We start from the raw sequence: 16,886 nt of genomic DNA, 5'->3' as shown, positions 1-16,886 counted from the left end.
AAGGTCTTTGCAGGAGGCGACGGGGAGCGGGCAGGGAGGCTGAGCAAGGCCTCGCGGGCCCCTCCCGCGGCTTCTGCTTCAGTTTCCAGTTCCACAGGCAGGTTCCCAGCGAAAGCGGGGCTGGCTGGCCTCGCGAGGTGCAGGGGGAAGGGGTGACGAGGGCACCCCCACGAGGCTCCACGTGGACGGATTTGTCACGCTGGAGCTGGGCAATTCACGCTCCTTCTTCGTCTTGTCTGCCTCTTTGCAGGGCTCCCCAGGCTCGGACCCCCAGCTCGGACCCCCGCCACGGGCTGCCTTGGGAATCCGTGGGGGCTTTGCGTGGCCCAGTGCCGAGGCCCGCCTGCCGGTGTGCGCTGACCAAGGTCCCAACCTCGCCAAGCGCAGGGTCGCCTCCTCCCGCGCGCGCTCTGAGTCCTGCCAGGCGTGCGTGGCGAGCCTGCGCCGGGACCCTGCATCTGCTTATAAACACAGCTTTTGCGTGCGTTTAGTGTACCTGATTTTTCTAGGAATTCAACAGTAATGTACATCGCGGGTGGACGGTCCCTGGCTTCAGGCAGAGCCTCCCGGTGGTCGGTCATTCAGGGACCGCAGCCTCAGGTGCTGCTGTGCCCACCGCCGTGGCCGCACGGCGTCTGTTAGGGCATCGCGCCTTCCAGCGGGTGCACCTGCTCGTGCAGATGTCCAGGTGCGTTCAGGGATGAACAAAACGAGGCACCACCCTTGGATGATGTTTCTCCTGAGCTTTTGGAAAATACACATGCAAGGAGCTAATTTTACCCATGAGTTTCATTTCCGTATTTGGGCACCAGAGCGCATTTGTTCTAAAGGGTGAGGGGCGTTGAGTCCAGCAGACTGAGACCCCCGGGGCCAGGGCGTATGTTCTGGCTGCCAGCGGGGAGGAGGGTGACGTTGTCTCTGGGTGTCACCCAGGTGCCCCCAAAGAGCGCCCCCGACGGAGGAGCCTCCGGCCACGTCCGCTCCACCTCAGGGAATTCTTCCGCTTGGGAACCTGATGGAAGAGGCCCGTTAGAGCTGGCCCCTGGGGGAGTCAGGAACCGGCGTGGGGGGTGCCCGGCTCCCCGCGGCTCCCCCCGATCGAGGTAAAGGCGTGTCAGAGCTGCAGGAAGCCTGGTCTGGTGAGGTCAGGCTGCTGGCAGGGCCTCTTGTGGCGATTTACCTAAAATAGTGACAACGCGAAGCCAAGCTCTGGCCAACGCCTGCTCCTTGTACCATCAGTGTCCTGCGGGGCGGGGGTGGGGGGGGGGCTGCTGGCTGGGCGGAGGAGGAAACGGGTCCCCATTCTCTGTGGGGCTCCCACAGCCGTGGGCACAGTAATCCCACTTGGAGCCCTCTGAACTGCCATTTCTCCATTCGCTGCTCCGTGAGGGACGAAGGTTCTTGGGAAATAGCTCACGGCACAGGATGCTTTGCGCCCAGCTGAATGAAAAGAGAAAAAGAATAGAGATTAACATTTCCTTCACCAGCTGTTTTTCAAAAAGACTTTTGAAAATTCATCTGTTGGTGTAGACGGTTTACATTTTATTTGTTTAGACAAACAGGCCAAGGGGATTGTATTAGTCAATTGAAGGGGTGCTGATGCAAAATACCAGAAATGGGTTGGTTTTTATAAAGGGTGTTTATTTGGGGTAGGAGCTTACAGACACCAGGCCATAAAGCATCAGTTACTTCCCTCACCTAAGTCTGTTTTCACGTGTTGGCGCAAGATGCTGCCGAAGTCTGCGAGGGTTCAGGCTTCCTGGGTTCCTCTGGGCTCAGCTCCTCTGTTTTCTCCCCTAGGTCAGCTGTAGACTATCAGGCGAACGGCTCTGTCTCTCTTCCCAGGGCTCCAGCTTAAGGCTTCAGCATCAAACTCCAACATCAAAACTCCAACATTAAGAACCCTCCACTCTGTCCTTGGCTGCCTTTTATCTGTGAGTCCCCACCCCTTGGTGAGTCCCTACCCCCTAATAATGTGGCCCAAGCAAAGCCCTAATCATAACTTAATCACTCCCAGGTACAGATCAGATTACAAACATAATCCAATATCTATTTTTGGAATTCATAACTATGTCAAACTGCTACAGGGACAGAATAGAAAGTCTGTAAATAGAGTCAACTACATATAGACTCGGTAGAGGGTACAGATGGAAAAGGTGGACTTTGCATCAATTTCTCGGGACAACAGGATCCATTTAGAGAGAGATGCGGTGGCCCCTCGTCTCGTGCTATCCCAGAATAGCCCACAAAGTACCTGAGAGGTAAATGTGAGCCGGAAGCCACGGCCAACGTGGGGGAATTCCCTCAGGCCTCAGGATTGGGAGAGGCCTTTTGTGCTAAAATTTACAATTCAGGAGCAACAAATTAAAGCTCCAGAAGTTTCATGGTTTAAAAGTATAATATAAACTTTTGCATGGAAAGTTCACACAGAACAAAATCAAAGGCAGATGCCACGTGGGGGAAATGTCTGCAGCGTCCCCTGCTGGGGCTGCTCTGCCCGAGGGGCAGGAAGCTTCCACGCCTGGAGGGGAAGAGGGCCAGGTGTGGGTTTGGGGGAAACGGGCAGCAGGCGGGGAAGGTCAGGGCACAAAGCAGGTGGAGAAACGCTCAACCTCAGTGGAAAAGAGGAACACGTGTTTGAATCCACCGGGGACCTTTCTCCCCTCTCAAAGGCCGGTGACAGCAGACACCTCCCCGGGGGTCCCCGGAGGACCCAGGCTCCCTGAAACGCCCCTGCCCCAGGAAGGAGAGGTGGCGGGAGGCCCCGCACGGGGCCCTCGCAGCTGGGAGTCTGTCCTAGAGATGGGAAAATACACACAGAATGTGCGTTTCATGTTCAGGATTTACACTGTGCTGTCACTTGAAGTAGCAACAGGTTGGAAACAGCCATAGGGGGGTATAAACCGAGATACACCCACAAAACAGCCACAGGAAGGATTAAAAAATCATCCCTGTTGCTTTTCTGCAGGTATCGCCTCGATGTATTGTTTGGTGCAAAAAGAAATGGGTCTAAAGCATGTTCTCCTTTATCAACAACGGGGGAACGGAGCCCGTGCTTGCCCTGAGCAGGAAGAGGTGTCTGCAGGGCCAGGTCGGGAGAGCTGCGCCGCCCGCGGTGCGTGGGCCTGGCTGGGCCTGCTCCGCGGTGTCGACCTTAGAGCCACGCGAACGTCGCGCTTTCCAGCTGTTCATCACACGAGAAGGCGAAGGGCCAGCGCGGAATGGGAACCCCTGAGTGCGATTGTACATAGCGTGGCAGTGACAGCCCACGGAGGCCACGGCCGGGCACGGCTCCACGCTGCCTGCCCTCGGTGGGGTGTGCTCGCAGGGCAGGGGGAAACCCGTGTTCTTTTCCTTTTTTCTTTTTAAAATGATTTCAGGCTTAGATGTTACCCAAACAGTCCAGGTGTCTGCGTGTGCCTCAGCCAGCTTCCCCCAGAGTGACCACCTCGTGACGGGACCGTCCCACGGCGGAGCAGGGAAACGAGCACCAGGGCCCGGCTGTTGGTGCGCCGGCCTCGCTGGAGCCTGTCTAGGACCCCAGCATGCTTCTCAGGAGGGGGCTGCCGGTGCCCAGACGGGGCCCTGCCTCCTGGAGGGGCCACGGGGAGGCAGGGCTGCAGTCCTGGTTCCGGGGGCGGGGACGGGACAGGGGCTGGGGTGGGGGGTGGAGACCGGGGGTGGGGTCTTCTCCAGTTCCCCTGGTCTTCCCGGCAGGGGTTGGCCGAGCGCTCGGGGTAAAGCCTGGCCCTGGAAGGAGCTGGGGCTCCTTGGCTACCTGCTGGCGAGAGGGGAGCGGGCCCTGCCCGCCGTGCACCTTGACCTGGGCGCCGCCCTGCCCTGGGCCCCCCGGGGCCGGCGTGTCTGGGAGGAGGGTGGCGCGGGCCCCTGGCGCCCGGCACGAGGTGCGGCTGACCCTGGTCTGGGGGAGCGCCCTTCCTTCCTGCCGCGGGCGGGAGGCGGGGGCGCCCCGGGCGGCTGGATGATCCCGAGATTAAGGAGGATCAGCGGCAGCGGCTCCCGAGCCACCCGCACCGCGGCGGCGATATCACAGCGGCTTCTCAGGGGACGCCCGCCCGCTCGCCCCGGCCTTCCCGTCCCGCCTCGCGGCTAAAGGTCACCCCGCGCAGCGCCAAGTCCCCGGGAAGCAGCGCGAGGAAGGGGCCGAGCCGTGCCCGCCCACAGCCAGCGCGCGTGGGCCTGCGCCCCGCACCGGGGTGAGCGGCGGAAAGGCGCGTTTTCAGGTGTTTTAAAGGGACCGCGGCTCGTCTGTGTGAAAAGGCCCGGCCTCTCCTTCAAGAGCCAGCGCAGCCTTCGCCGTGCAGCTCCAGAGGCGCCCTGCGGCGGGGCCAGAGGGACAGGCGCTCAGGGGTGGTGTGGGGCCTTCCGCCCACCCCTCACCCCATCACCAACCCCCCCCCCTCACCCGCTCACCCATGGCCAACCCAGCCTCACCCCCATCACCACCTCACCCACTCACTCATTCAGGGCCAGCTCACCCCCCACCCATCACCCACCCACCCCCCACTCACCCACTCATCAACAATTCACCTACCCACTCATACATCCACTTGCTCACCCACCCACCCACATATCCACCCCCTCACCCTCCCACCCATCACTAACTCACCCACCCACCCATTCAGGGCCAACTCACCCCCCACCCATCACCCACCCACCCCCCCACCCATCACCAACTCACCCACTCACTCATTCAGGGCCAGCTCACCCCCCACCCATCACCCCCCCACCCCCCCACCCATCACCAACTCACCCACTCACTCATTCAGGGCCAACTCACCCCCCACCCATCACCCGCTCACCCCCCCACCCATCACCAACTCACCCACTCACTCATTCAGGGCCAACTCACCCCCCACCCATCACCCACCCACCCCCCACTCACCCACTCATCAACAATTCACCTACCCACTCATACATCCACTTGCTCACCCACCCACCCACATATCCACCCCCTCACCCTCCCACCCATCACTAACTCACCCACCCACCCATTCAGGGCCAACTCACCCCCCACCCATCACCCACTCACCCCCCACCCAACCATCCACCTACTCACCCTCCCACCCACGCCCCTACCCCTCCACCCACGCGTCTGTCCATCTACACTAAGCCGCTGTCTCCCTGGTACAGGCCTGCTCGAGGCACTGGTCACTGTGACAGAGACCAGCGCGGGCCCTGCCCCCACAGAGCCCCCAGCCGGGCTGGGAGGAGAGGCGGGGAGAAGCCCTCCTTTACGGCCCCTGCAGAGAGACCCCTGGGGTGTGGATTTCAGGGAGCACTGGCCCAGGGCCTCGGCGCCGGGGGCTGGGAGGGGTCCAGGGGCGATGGCCAGGGAAGCTGAGCCGGTGTCAGCAGCCCGTGGGGACGGTGGGAAGGGGTGGGAGCAGAGAGGAGATGAGGGCCCCGGGGAGTCAGCGAGCCGGGGCAGGATGGCGAGGAGGCCTGGGGTGAGCCTGAGCATGGCCGGGGCCACGTTCCCGCTCAGCGTGGCCTTCTCTGCAACACCCCGGGCCCGCCCGCCACCCCACACGCCACGGCCATTGGCTGGGAGTTTCCTCCCGAGGAGGAGCTAAACGGCGCCCACCTGCTGGGAGGCACCTCTGCCGTTTCCAGCCTTGCTTCCTGCAAGGCGCGGCTTGGCCGGCCGGCCTGCTCCTGCGCGCGCACGTTTCCGGAGGGCACGTTTGGTGGTGGAGCGGGGGGCCGGGGGACGCACGGGGAAATTGCCGGGGAGTGGGGGCAGAGGACGAGGAAGCGGGAGGTGAGAGGCTGTGGCCCCGGGTGACGCCGGCCTCGGCGGATCCAGGGGCTTGGGAGACCAGTCGGTGCCCGGTGACCAGCCTTGGGGGGCGACTTCCCAGGCCCCTCTGTGTGAGGCGCCCGGGGCTGGTCACAGGTGTGAGCTTGCCACAGCACCTGCAGCACGTACAATGGCCTCGCCTGATGGGCACCAGGGCCTCTGCCGTGGGCATGGCCATGCCGGTATAGCGTGCCTCATGCTGTTCACCAACAGCTTACGTCTACCAGAAGTGGCTGAGAGTCCCGTGGCTCCAAACACAAGAGCTTGCTGGACTTTTAACACTCCCCTGTGGTGTGGTTGTGAGGTGGCATCCTGCTGTGGCTTAGCCTGCATGTCCTGGAGCATCCATTCAGGTGTTTCTTGACACCTGGTGGCCTCCTTTGTGAGAGGGCTGCCTCTCTTCTTATTGATTTGTAGGCGCTCTTTATATATTCAGGGCATAAGCCGTTTGTCATTGTATATGTGGCACCAGTCTGGGCAGCCTGTGGTTGTCTTTCTGACTAGATGCTTGGGGCAGGGCATCAAGGAGACTCTGGGTCACCAGCCAGGGGCCGTGGAGAAAGCCTTGGCAATTCTGAAGCAGGCTGAGCGTGAGGGAGCCGGGCCTCGCGCTTCCAGGAGGGGTTCGAGCACCCAGGCGGTGCCCAGCCCACCACAAAGGTCTCAGCTGGCTGCTGTGCGTGTGCCCGCTCAGGTATGATGCGATGTGTGTGACACACTTGCACATGTGAAACATGCGCGTGTGCGCGTGTGTCTGCCTGTGTTGTGCGAGGGGAGATGAAGGCAGGCGGTGGAGCCTGCAGGATTCACGGGACCCAGAAGCCTCAATGGAGGGGGTGAGCGTGGGGTCTCGTCTCCCTGTCCTCGGGCTGAGCTCCACAGCCAGTCTTACTGAACCCCCATTTCCCAGGGGACACCAGCACCCCCACACATGTCCCCCCATGGACGCGTGAGTCCGAATGGGCCGCCCCCCTCCCCAGCAGCCTCCACGACTGCCGGAGCCGGCAGGGTGCCCTGCGGCTGGTCAGCGGGCAGCCCCGCTTGGCGCAGGATTCGTGTCAAATGTGGGCTCTGTGATGGCTCGTGTCCACCCTACGGAGGAGGGTGGGGCTGGGGGCGCCCCAGGGCAGCGCAGCAGGTGGCCCGAAGAGGTGCAGGGGCGGCTCTGGGCCTCTGGCCCGCGGGGCCCGCAGGTGGGCTCGCTGCATGTTCTGTGCCCCCCTCTGGTCTTGGGGCGCCCTGGCCGGAGGTGGCTCTGACACTAACCGGGACCCCCAGGGTAAAGGCGAGGGTGCCCTGAGACGCCGAGCGCTTCCTGCCCTGCTCTAAGGAGTGGCCCTGCTGGCAGGTCCCAGAGCAGTGGCCAGCAGCCCAAGAAGCTCCAGAGAGGGCAGTGGGTGGCGGGCAAGGGGGCAGCGGGCAGGGGCACCGGTCCCTAGGAGGGGGGCAGCCGGCGAGGCTGTGGCATGGGTGCCCTGGAAGCAGGGCCAGCGGCCGGCGTGGGGGACCCTGGGAATCGTGGCTGCCACTCCTTGCCCGCTGCCCGTGGGCTCCTGGCCGCTCTGCGCAGCCAGGCAGGGTACTGGGCGCTCCTGGGCTGGTGTGGACAGCCGAGCGTCTGCCCAGATGGTGAGCCAGGCAGCTGGCCCCGCTCTGGGCCCGTGGATGGTTCCTGCTTGCTGAGCTTGTGCCCTTCTCCACCCACACCCCCTACTCCCCAGCAGCCTTTCCTGGGCCAATCGTGGGGACGAAGGGCCCCCATCCCCTGGCCCTGGAGCCCGGGCCGTGCTGTCTTGGGCCCCCATTTTGGTGGTCTGCAGAGCTCTCGGCCGGCCAGCAGCCCACGGGAACGGGGTCCACAGCAGCTGCCTCAGCCCCGGGGACCCTGTGTCTGAGTGGCCGAGGCCAGCATCCTGGGGTCTCCATCCCCAGTTCAGCTCTTGCACCCTCCCTCTCCCTTCCCTTTTGCTGTTCTCTGGCCACTGTCGCTTGGCTGGCAGGGCCTTGGGAGTCCCCAGCGGCTCGGCACCCTGTGGTCCCACCCCGGGGGCACGTGGCTTGCCTACGGTGCTCACACTTCACGTAGGGTGATGGTTGCTGGGCAGAATCCCACTGTCCGGCCTGGTCGAGCCGGTCGCGGCTGACCCATCAGATGGCCGTGCGAAGACCCCAGGGGCCGTGGGGACAGCCCCCTCAAGCCACTGGAGGCTGAAGTCCTGGGGTGGGGTGGGGAGGGCCTTGCATGGCCTTGCTGGGGGAAGGGGGGCACCGTGTCAGGAAGGAGGCGAGGCACATGTCTGGGGCAGGAACGGCCACGCATGGGCAAGAGGCACAAGGGCTCCGTGTGAGCACGTCTCTGGGCCCTGGGGCCAGCGCGGAGCCTGGATCAGGGCTGAGGGAGGACCTGGGGGGAGTGACCGACTGCCTGGTCACGTGGGCCACAGCGGGGGTGTGGACATTTATTCTAGGCATGAAGATAAAACGTGGTGGTTCCTGTGGGTGGTGGCTGACGTGGAGATCTACAGGGGCCTCTTCGGCAACAGAGTGGACAAGAGACAGTCAGGGCCAAGGCTGGGGGCAGGGAGCCCCTTAGGAGACCCCGGGCAGGGTGGAGGTCCCAGGACGGGCAGAGGTGGTGACCAGAGGGTGAGGCTGGACTCAAGGCGCTGGAGGGCTGACAGCGAGGCCGAGGGGCTGGATGGGTGGGGGGACCCAGCTGGCACCCAGTGTGGCCTGAACGAGTGGGTGGGAGTGGACGCCACTCATTCCACAGGGAAACGTGTGGGTAGGCGGGCCGGGGGTGGTGGGGCGAGATTGGGCCTGTGGGTGGACTTGCTCAGGCTCGGCTCACAAGACCAGAAGCACAAGAGAGCGGCCCACCATGAGCGAGTGCCAGCTGAACCAGGACTTCAGAGCTAGACCCGGCACAAGGGGTGCTGTCAGATGTGGGCTGGCTGTGTACGAAATATTTCCGAGAAGGATGGAGAGGTGGGCTGGGGTGGCGCCGGCGCAGCCAAGGCCGGGAAGGCTCAGCGAGGGGATGTGTGGGGGGACGAGATGAGCCTCAGCAAATACTCGGGGCGGGCAGGGGAGCACGGCGGGATCAGGTGAAGCAGCGGCACCCCGTCCAAGGCTGTTTTTCCAGCAACGTTTCGGTGCTTGCCACGTGTCCCACACAGGACACTCAGGGAACGCGAAGGGCTGACGCCCGGCTTTCCCCGTGGCACGCGTAGACACTTCCTGGAAGAGACGGAGCCGTGCCTCAGCCAGGCTACAAGGGGCCCTGTGGCCAGAAAACCACCGTCTCCCATGGGCGGCGGATTCCAGCCGTGGGTGCTGACGTCACGTGCTGGCAGGGTGAGCGGGCCCTGTGGCCTCAGAGACCACTGCCCCCACCCAGCGGAGACACCTAGAGCCCCTGGTGGCCTTTCTCCCCCACGGCACTGCAGCTGTCCGCGAGGCCACGTGCGGGGGGCACAGGCTGCAGGCGTGGCTCGTGGGCAACGACACGTGCGTTTCCCTTGGTGACGGAGGCCAAGCGTGCTGGCCCAGAGCTCTTCGTGTGGCATTGCCAACATTCTTATAAATACAAACGGCAACTCAGAAGGCTACCTCGTGTTCCGAGACCTGCTGTCGACGCACGGGGGGGCCCGGTTTAGGAACTCCACTCCTAACATAAATGGCACCACGGCGGGTGTGACGTGCGCAGTGGAAGGATTCGGGGAGTTCTTCCTCCAGAGGTCCCGGGCCCCAGGCTCGCAGGCCATGGTCTCCAGACGTGCCCACCGCTGGGCGCTCCAGATGCTTCCGCTGCCCACGGGATGGGGATGGTGCACCCAGTCCAGAGGCGCACACTCGCCCAACCCACAGCCAGCCGGACCACGAGCTCGCCAGGACCCAAGCAGGTGGGAGACGTGGGCGCCCACAACGACTGCGCTGCTTCTAATTTACGCGCGCAAGGCGTGGCTGCCTCCGCGGGTCTCCGAGCAAACACGGGAGTGATGCGTGAGCCCGTGTCTGTTTTACAGTGTTTGCTCGGGGCTACATGTTTGCAAGGGGCGTGGCAATTATGGACGGTTTCTTCAATTTCACCTTCTTCAGAACTAGACAAGAATAGCGATACTTGTTTTTTTTTTAATATGAATGAAATAAATGATCCAGGATGCTATTGTAAGCCCTTGGATTTTCAGTCCAGTGTATCCGTAGTTATTTTATGCCTTTTCCTCAAAACCCACAAATGACAAGGAAGACCCATGCTGCTAGGACCGTCGGGGGCAGGTGCTGCGGGGCGGGGCGAGCTCTACATAATAGATGAGGACGTTAGATGCTCCCTGCGCTGCAGGGCCCGGGGCCGGGGTTTAGCTAGTACACCAACACAGGACACAGGCGGGCATTCTCTCCCTTGGCACGGACATGTGTAAACAGTCAGACGGGAAAAGCCTTTTTTCCCCCAATAAGATAGAGGTTAAATAGTAGAAGCATCTTTCCCTTAAGTTAAATTTCCCTTCTTCATTTGCGCCTCTCCCATATTCAGAGATGGCCTCTTCTCGGGTATTCTTTCTTCATTCCACTCTAAACCATTAGCCAGTGGCGGAGCTGGAAGAAAAAGAGGGGTTTACTTAGAAACATAGCCAGGAGGTCCTTGGATAAAGGTGCCCCCCACGTCTAGCCCAGGGGTGAGCTGCTGATAGCCACGTTCACCCCAAGGGGCGCAGGGCCAACGAGGCCCCAAAGACCTGACGGCTCTTGTCAAGTTTACATGGAGCAAGGTCTATTGTAAAGACGTGGAAATGGGTGGAGTTGATGGTACCCCATCATAATGAGTAAAACTAACACGCTGATCTATAAATGTGATTGGCTGAAAGGGGCAGTCTAGGGAGGCCAGCGTTAATTGAGAGAGAGCTGGAGGAGAATCTAGAGACCTTATAACGTGGTGACTTGGTGGTGGATGAGGATTGTGTTTAATAAAAAAAATCACATCAGCGGATCTCTCCTGGGTAAAGGGATGTGGGGAGCACTGTTGCAGCCAGAGGCCTCGTGGCCCCAACTTGGGGACAGTCGCTGGGTGGACAGGCGGCCAGGCACCCGTCAATGTTGGTGCCAGGTTCCAGATCTTTCTCCCATCAACTTGCCGTGTGACCCTTCTGGGGCCTCCGATTCCCCACCGAGGAAGAGGCAAGAAGTGCCCGCCTGCCACCCACCGACCGTGCAGGGACTGAGGTGACACGCTCGGCCATTTAGACCTTCAGCAGGCACCACCACCTCTCACCTTGCAGCTGCTAGTCTAGCCCATTTGTGAACATGAACCATTCAAGAACTCCGAGTGGCAGAAGCCACGGTTGAAGCATTTCCAGGGCCGGGGCCTGCTGGCTGTGCTTCAGCTCGAGCACATCCAGGACGAACGCCTTCCTGCATCGTTCTCTTGGGAGGACCCTGGAGGCGCACGGTGGCCAGGAGGATCCTGAAGCCAGACACGCAGAGCTGCAGCTAGGGGGCCACAGCTCCAGGACAGATGAGCAGCAGGGGCAGGGTGCTGCCCCCAGGGCGTCAGCTCCAAGCCCCGGGGTCCTGGCTACCACCAAAGTGTGCTGAGGATTCCTCCCAGAACGCCCCACACCAAGGGCATGCTCTAAGCGCACAAGGAAAGACCGGAAGCCCAGCACAGCAGCCTCTGTGTGCAAGCGGGCAGAACCAGACCTCAGACGAGAGGCCTGTGGAGTGCAGGAAGCTACGTACAAACTGCTTTAAAACAACGTGTGTGATTACAGCGATGCCCTTTTCAGAACAAACAGACCCAATGCATGTCTAAGATGAAGCACAATATGTAACTCTTAGTGAAGTGGAATATAATAATGGAAGGCCTGAGGCAGAAACTGAGAGCTAAATTGTGGTACATAACGAGCTACCACGCAGCAGTCCAAGCGAATGAACCGTAGCTGTACAGAAGGATGGACTGACAGAGTCTGGATACGCACTCCCGTCTTAAAGAACCAAAACACACGTGGCAAAGGTTTTCAGAACAGTGGGCGTCAGGCAAGGACAGTGCCTCCTAAGGGATGGCCCAGCTCACTGCCTGGACACCTTCCAGGCTGCAGCAGGGAAGGAGAGGCCAAGTGGGGCTAACAGATCAGCACTGCAGAAGAGAAGAGTGAGCGAAAGAAACAGCAAAGGAAAGCATGCAAAGCGGAACACAGAGAGAAAAGAGAATAAAATATAAGCAGAGTACCAATGAGGTGTGAGACAATGTCAAGTGGCCCAACACACGTGTAATTGGAGCCCCTGAAGAGTGGTGGACTGAGGGTGAAGTAGAAAATACATTTTAAGAAATGATGGCTGAAAATTTTCCAAATCTGATGAAAAATATAAACCAACAAATCCAAGAAACTCAACAAACTTCAGGCACAAGAAGCCTGAGGAGAAGTCAGACGGTCTAATACTATAACTACACACAAGTGGAAAACTTAACCAAAAAGCCAATCAGAAGAATGCCCTTTTTATAGAGCTAAGAACAATTGAAGCTAAGCACACGCTTTTTAGGGACACAGGCATAACTACAGAGAGAATAAAGCTTACTCTCTGAAAAGGGCAGGTAGGTCAGTACTAGGTTAAGGCGGTGTTTGCTTTGGGGCAGAGTGGGCCAGATGAGTCGATGGAACTTGTTATCAAGGTTGACTTTTCATGTTATTTAGATAAATGAACAACTTGAGGTCCAAAATTTTTAAAAAGTAACATGGGGGAGCCAGGACAAAGTCTGCCCCACTCTAGAGCCCCTGAGGAAAACCAGAGAAAGGTAAAAGGCAGAATGTAAAATATGGATGCAAAATCCCCAGAACGGACAAAAAACATGAACCCACAGATCCTGGATGCACCACATATCCTGAGCAGAATACATGAAAGGAAATGCAAGTCCAGGTGAAGTGAGGACAATAGCACAGGCAGAGAGAGCCAAGGGCATCCAGGCACCACAGCAGGTCATGCCACGGAACCACGGTTCCTGGGGCCACAGCTTCTTGGAGCATCAGTGGGGTTGGCCGGGAGGGCTTGGCTCGTGCCCTCAGGTGCCAGGGGACAGTAACAGCCAACCTAGAACTGTGGGCCTAGGGAAGTCTCTTTCATGAATGAGGGCAAATAAAGACATTTGCAGATGCACCAAAGGGCGGAGGTTATCAAGAGGATTCTTTAAAGGAATATCTGAAGGATATTTTTTGAAAAGGAAAGAAAGATCCTATAAGGAAAATTGGATTTGCCAAAAAGAAGAATGAACAAATAAATAAAAAGTAGAAGTACATCAATTTAAAGGAACATTGTCTACACAAAATGATGATGGCGGTGATGGTGATGACGCTAATTTGTAGGTTGAAAAAAGAACTGAAATTTTGGACAATAATAGACTTAATCAGGAGAAGGAAGATAAAAGTCCTTATAAAATTGTTAAAATATCGTTTAGACCTTAAACAAAATATTCATGGTATGATTTTAAAGGTAACCATTAAAAGAATAGAATAAATCATAAACTCCAACAAGTAGAGGAAAAAAGTACAAAAAGAAAAACAAGCAAGCCAAAATAAAAATCAATCGACTGACAGAATAGAATTTAAAAGATCATAGAATCCAGGTTCAAACATATGAATCACAACTAATGTAAATGAATTAATTTGTCAGATTGTCAGTGTAAAAAAATGTGGATATATGCTAAACTTAGAAAAGACACCTAAATCGTAAGAACACCTAGAGGCTGAAAGGTCAAAGGTTGCGGAAGCTATTTCAGGCAAACTCACAAGAACCCTGGGGCACCTGGATGCCTGCTGGACAAGAGGGACTTCAGGGGCAGAGGATGCTTAGGCTCACCGTGGACTGGTGCAGGACACCAGGACAACGTCCTCCGGGCCCACCCCCCCCAGCTCGGCCCATATCCCGGCTCCAACCCCCGGAAGCTGAAGGCGGCTGTGGCCTGGCTCCCTCGTTCTCCAGAGAAGGGCTGGGTGCTGAGCCCACCCCCCACTTTGCCTTCCAGGGACACTCTCCCCCACGTGGGGGTCTGTGCAGCTGTCGCCACACAGAGAGGTGCAGGCACCCTGCCCCTCACGCTGTGTCCCTCTCTCCGCCTTCTCCTCCCCACCACCCTCTTCACCCGTGGCCGGCCTCCAGCCACGGAACGGGGGCTCTCAGGAGTGGCCCTGGTCAGCACCAAGGACAGCGCCGGGCCCAGGCCACGCTGGGAATGTTTGCCCGTTAGCACGTGGAGGATTTCCTGGACGTGGCGCCGTGGCTGTCCAGAGACTGCCGGCCCTGGGGGTCATTCCAGTTCCCCGTGGGACAGGCCCTGGCGGGACGTGGCACTCACCGTGAACCGGCGGATCTGCCCACCGTCCACCAGCTCGCGGTCCTTCTCGGGTGTGATGGCATAGGCCAGTTTCTGCAAGATGCACAGGACCCGGTAAGCGCCCACGCCCCGTGGTCTGCCCCGTGGTCCAGGCCGACGGGTCACCGAGGCCCCTCGCGCCCTGGGACGAGGCCACGGCTCCGTCAAGCCCTGGCTTGAAACGAGAAGTCCTCTCGGGGAGGGCACGCTTTGAGGGCACGCACCTGCTGTGGTGGTTTTATGAGAACCTGGGCAACGCGAGGCAGCCTCTGCTGACCTCAGACTGTGACGCGGCCTCTCCAGGGGGCAGCTCTGGGCCTGGAGGGCCCTTTGTCTCTGCTCATGTGGTCCTTGGTGGGGGGGGTGGCCCCGTCACGCGGGGCCACCCCGACACCCCACTCCAACACCCAGGCCCCTTGGAAGGAGCACGCCTGCCGAGAGCCAGCAGGGGGTGCGGACGCCGTCTCTCCTGGAAGCTGCAGCCCCGGCTGTGGGCAGTGAAGGCCCCCTGCTGCCGTGCTGGGTCCGGGACGGCCAGGGCTCGGGTCCCTCAGATGCCTGGGCTCTCTGGGGGAGTGTGGGGGGGCCCAGGTGAAGCACGCAGGCCCCCATCCCGGGTGGACCTAGCCCGTCCCGTGGGACCTAGCCCGGCGGGGAGGGTGGGGGGCAGTCCTGTGGGGAGACGGCCCCTCTGGGCCCCAGTCGAGGGGTCTGAGTGTTTCTAGGCGTTTACTGGGGCCCGGGTCAGGTGCCTCCACACCTGCGAGCTTCAGGTGCCCCAGCCACTCCCCCAAGGCCCAGAGCTGCCACCTGGAGTGGCCGCGTCACAGCCTGAGGTGACCAGAGGCTGCCCCGTCCACTCCCATCACCTCACAGCACAGGCACATGGGCACACACCAACACACGCACACATGAGCACATGCAGACACATAGGTACACATGGGCAGACACATGGACAGACACGGACACACACAGGCACTCAAATACACAGGCACTCCCACGGACATGCACACACGAGGACACACGCGGGTGCACCTGGGCTGTACACATAGATATGGACCCACGGAAGGGAACACGCAGATACGCAGACACACAAACAGATACAGACACAGACACACATGGACACACCTGAGGCGTGGACGCCCCGTGGCCCTGGCCCGCCCACCCGCGTCTCCCCGCCGTGGTCACCGCGCGACAGCCTCTGCCTGCGGGTCAGCTGGGCAGAAACGGGGAATGGGGCCCGGGGGCCCGGCGCACCTCTCGGAAGGAGCCCGGCAGGCTGCAGAACTTGTAGGTGGCGTAGATGGGCACCATCGACATGGAGGAGGCGGCGATCACCCAGCCCAGCGCGTTGGCCCAGCCGGGGAAGACGTAGGCGCCGTAGTGCGGGGGCCTGAAGGTCACGATGCTGACCACGACCACAAACTGCAACGAGGGGCGCGCGGGGTCAGGCGCGGCCGCGGGCTGAGGGCGCGCAGGGTCAGGCACGCGTGTCCCCGGGCAGGGCCGTGCCCCCGTCGTCTGTGGGCGCCGTGGGACAAGGTTCGCCGCGGGAGGCTGAGCCTTCGGCACATGCGCCCGTGGGTAGGAAAACCTCGTCGTCCCCTTGGAAGCCCTGCGCCCGTCCAGGCCCGCCGCCCGCAGCGGTTCAGATGCACCGAGCTCGGGGACGGCAGGGGCAGGTGTCGGGGGTCGGGGGTGCCAGGGCAGGTGCGGGGCCGCGGCAGTTCTCTGCACTCTTGGGCGCAGCGTGCGCACCCCAAGTGGGACAACCTGTGTAGCAGGACCCCGGCACGACCCCCCAAAATATTCTCTCCACCTTGTCCCCCGCAGGCGTGGCCGACCGGACCTCTTCTCTTCGAGCCTGGCCTTGCATCTGCTCCATTTGCTTGAAAGCAAAACACCGGCCACAGGGACACCAATGTCGCGACCCCATTTGGACACACAACGCTGGCGCGGCCCCCAGTCTCTTTACTCATTCTCGAAATGAGTCTGATAAGCAGACAGGCCTGACTTGGCAACCACCGTGGTGACGGTGGACGGCTGCAGAAGTGGGGAGCCAGGCTCCTGCACTCTGGCGCGCCCTCTTGACACACGTGCATTCATGCATTAAACACCTACGGCACGCCTACACGTGCACGCGTGAGGAAATAAAACAAAGGAGAGCTGCGATGACTAGGGGGTCTCGCACGGACTCGGGGTCCTCCTGGAGGGCCCCCCAGGTGGCCTCGATGTCATAATGCCACGGGCTGCGCAGCCCCAGGCAGCCGGGCTCCTCAGAACCCCAAGGCCACGCGGACACCACACTCCAGCCCCGAGGTGAGGAATGCCGTTAACTAGCTACGCTGCAGGACGCCTGGAGCACCCCAACCTGGGGCTGTCTCCCCAGACACAGGCAGCTTGTCTGGCCTTCTCCTTTAAAAGCCCTCGCCTGGAAGTGCTGAGATGGGACAAGGCGGCGGTTGCCACCGGAGTCCGTGCTCCCCGAGTGACAATTCTAAGACCCCGAAGAACCGCCTTGGTTGCCAAGCAGCTCATTTATTTCTCGCTCGATAACCACGTGCCTAGAGGTGCCCGCACACCTGGGCAAGACGGCGCCTTCTCCAGGAAACAGAGGACGCTCTAACAGGCTTCCGACGAGCTTCATGTGCAGATTTTCTCTCAATTTCAAGAGAGTTAAGGTTCACACATTCACTCGCA

General features: G+C 60.3%; 1 protein-coding gene and 1 long non-coding RNA gene across 2 annotated transcripts in view; one reads left to right on the top strand and one right to left on the bottom strand.

Annotated features, from left to right (window-relative positions):
* Nucleotides 1-1,805: 1,805 nt before the first annotated feature.
* Nucleotides 1,806-3,392, top strand: LOC139438527 (uncharacterized). The gene is made up of 2 exons (XR_011648202.1): nucleotides 1,806-1,934; nucleotides 2,969-3,392. It is a non-coding gene; the product is annotated as an uncharacterized lncRNA (long non-coding RNA).
* Nucleotides 3,393-9,938: 6,546 nt separating this feature from the next.
* SLC6A3 (solute carrier family 6 member 3) overlaps nucleotides 9,939-16,886 on the bottom strand; it is a 37,926-nt gene continuing 30,978 nt past the window's right edge. Inside the window, exons 11-13 of the mRNA XM_058292649.2 lie at nucleotides 15,444-15,611; nucleotides 14,169-14,240; nucleotides 9,939-10,420 (exon numbers count right to left, since the gene is read on the bottom strand). Of these exons, the coding sequence (XP_058148632.1) occupies nucleotides 10,397-10,420; nucleotides 14,169-14,240; nucleotides 15,444-15,611 (264 nt within the window). The 3' untranslated portion in view covers nucleotides 9,939-10,396. The remainder of the gene's footprint in view (nucleotides 10,421-14,168; nucleotides 14,241-15,443; nucleotides 15,612-16,886) is intronic.

This window comes from Dasypus novemcinctus, unplaced genomic scaffold (genome assembly GCF_030445035.2).
Source record: "Dasypus novemcinctus isolate mDasNov1 unplaced genomic scaffold, mDasNov1.1.hap2 scaffold_176, whole genome shotgun sequence".
NCBI classification, from domain to species: domain Eukaryota; kingdom Metazoa; phylum Chordata; class Mammalia; order Cingulata; family Dasypodidae; genus Dasypus; species Dasypus novemcinctus.
This window is presented reverse-complemented; position numbering and strand designations above follow the sequence as displayed.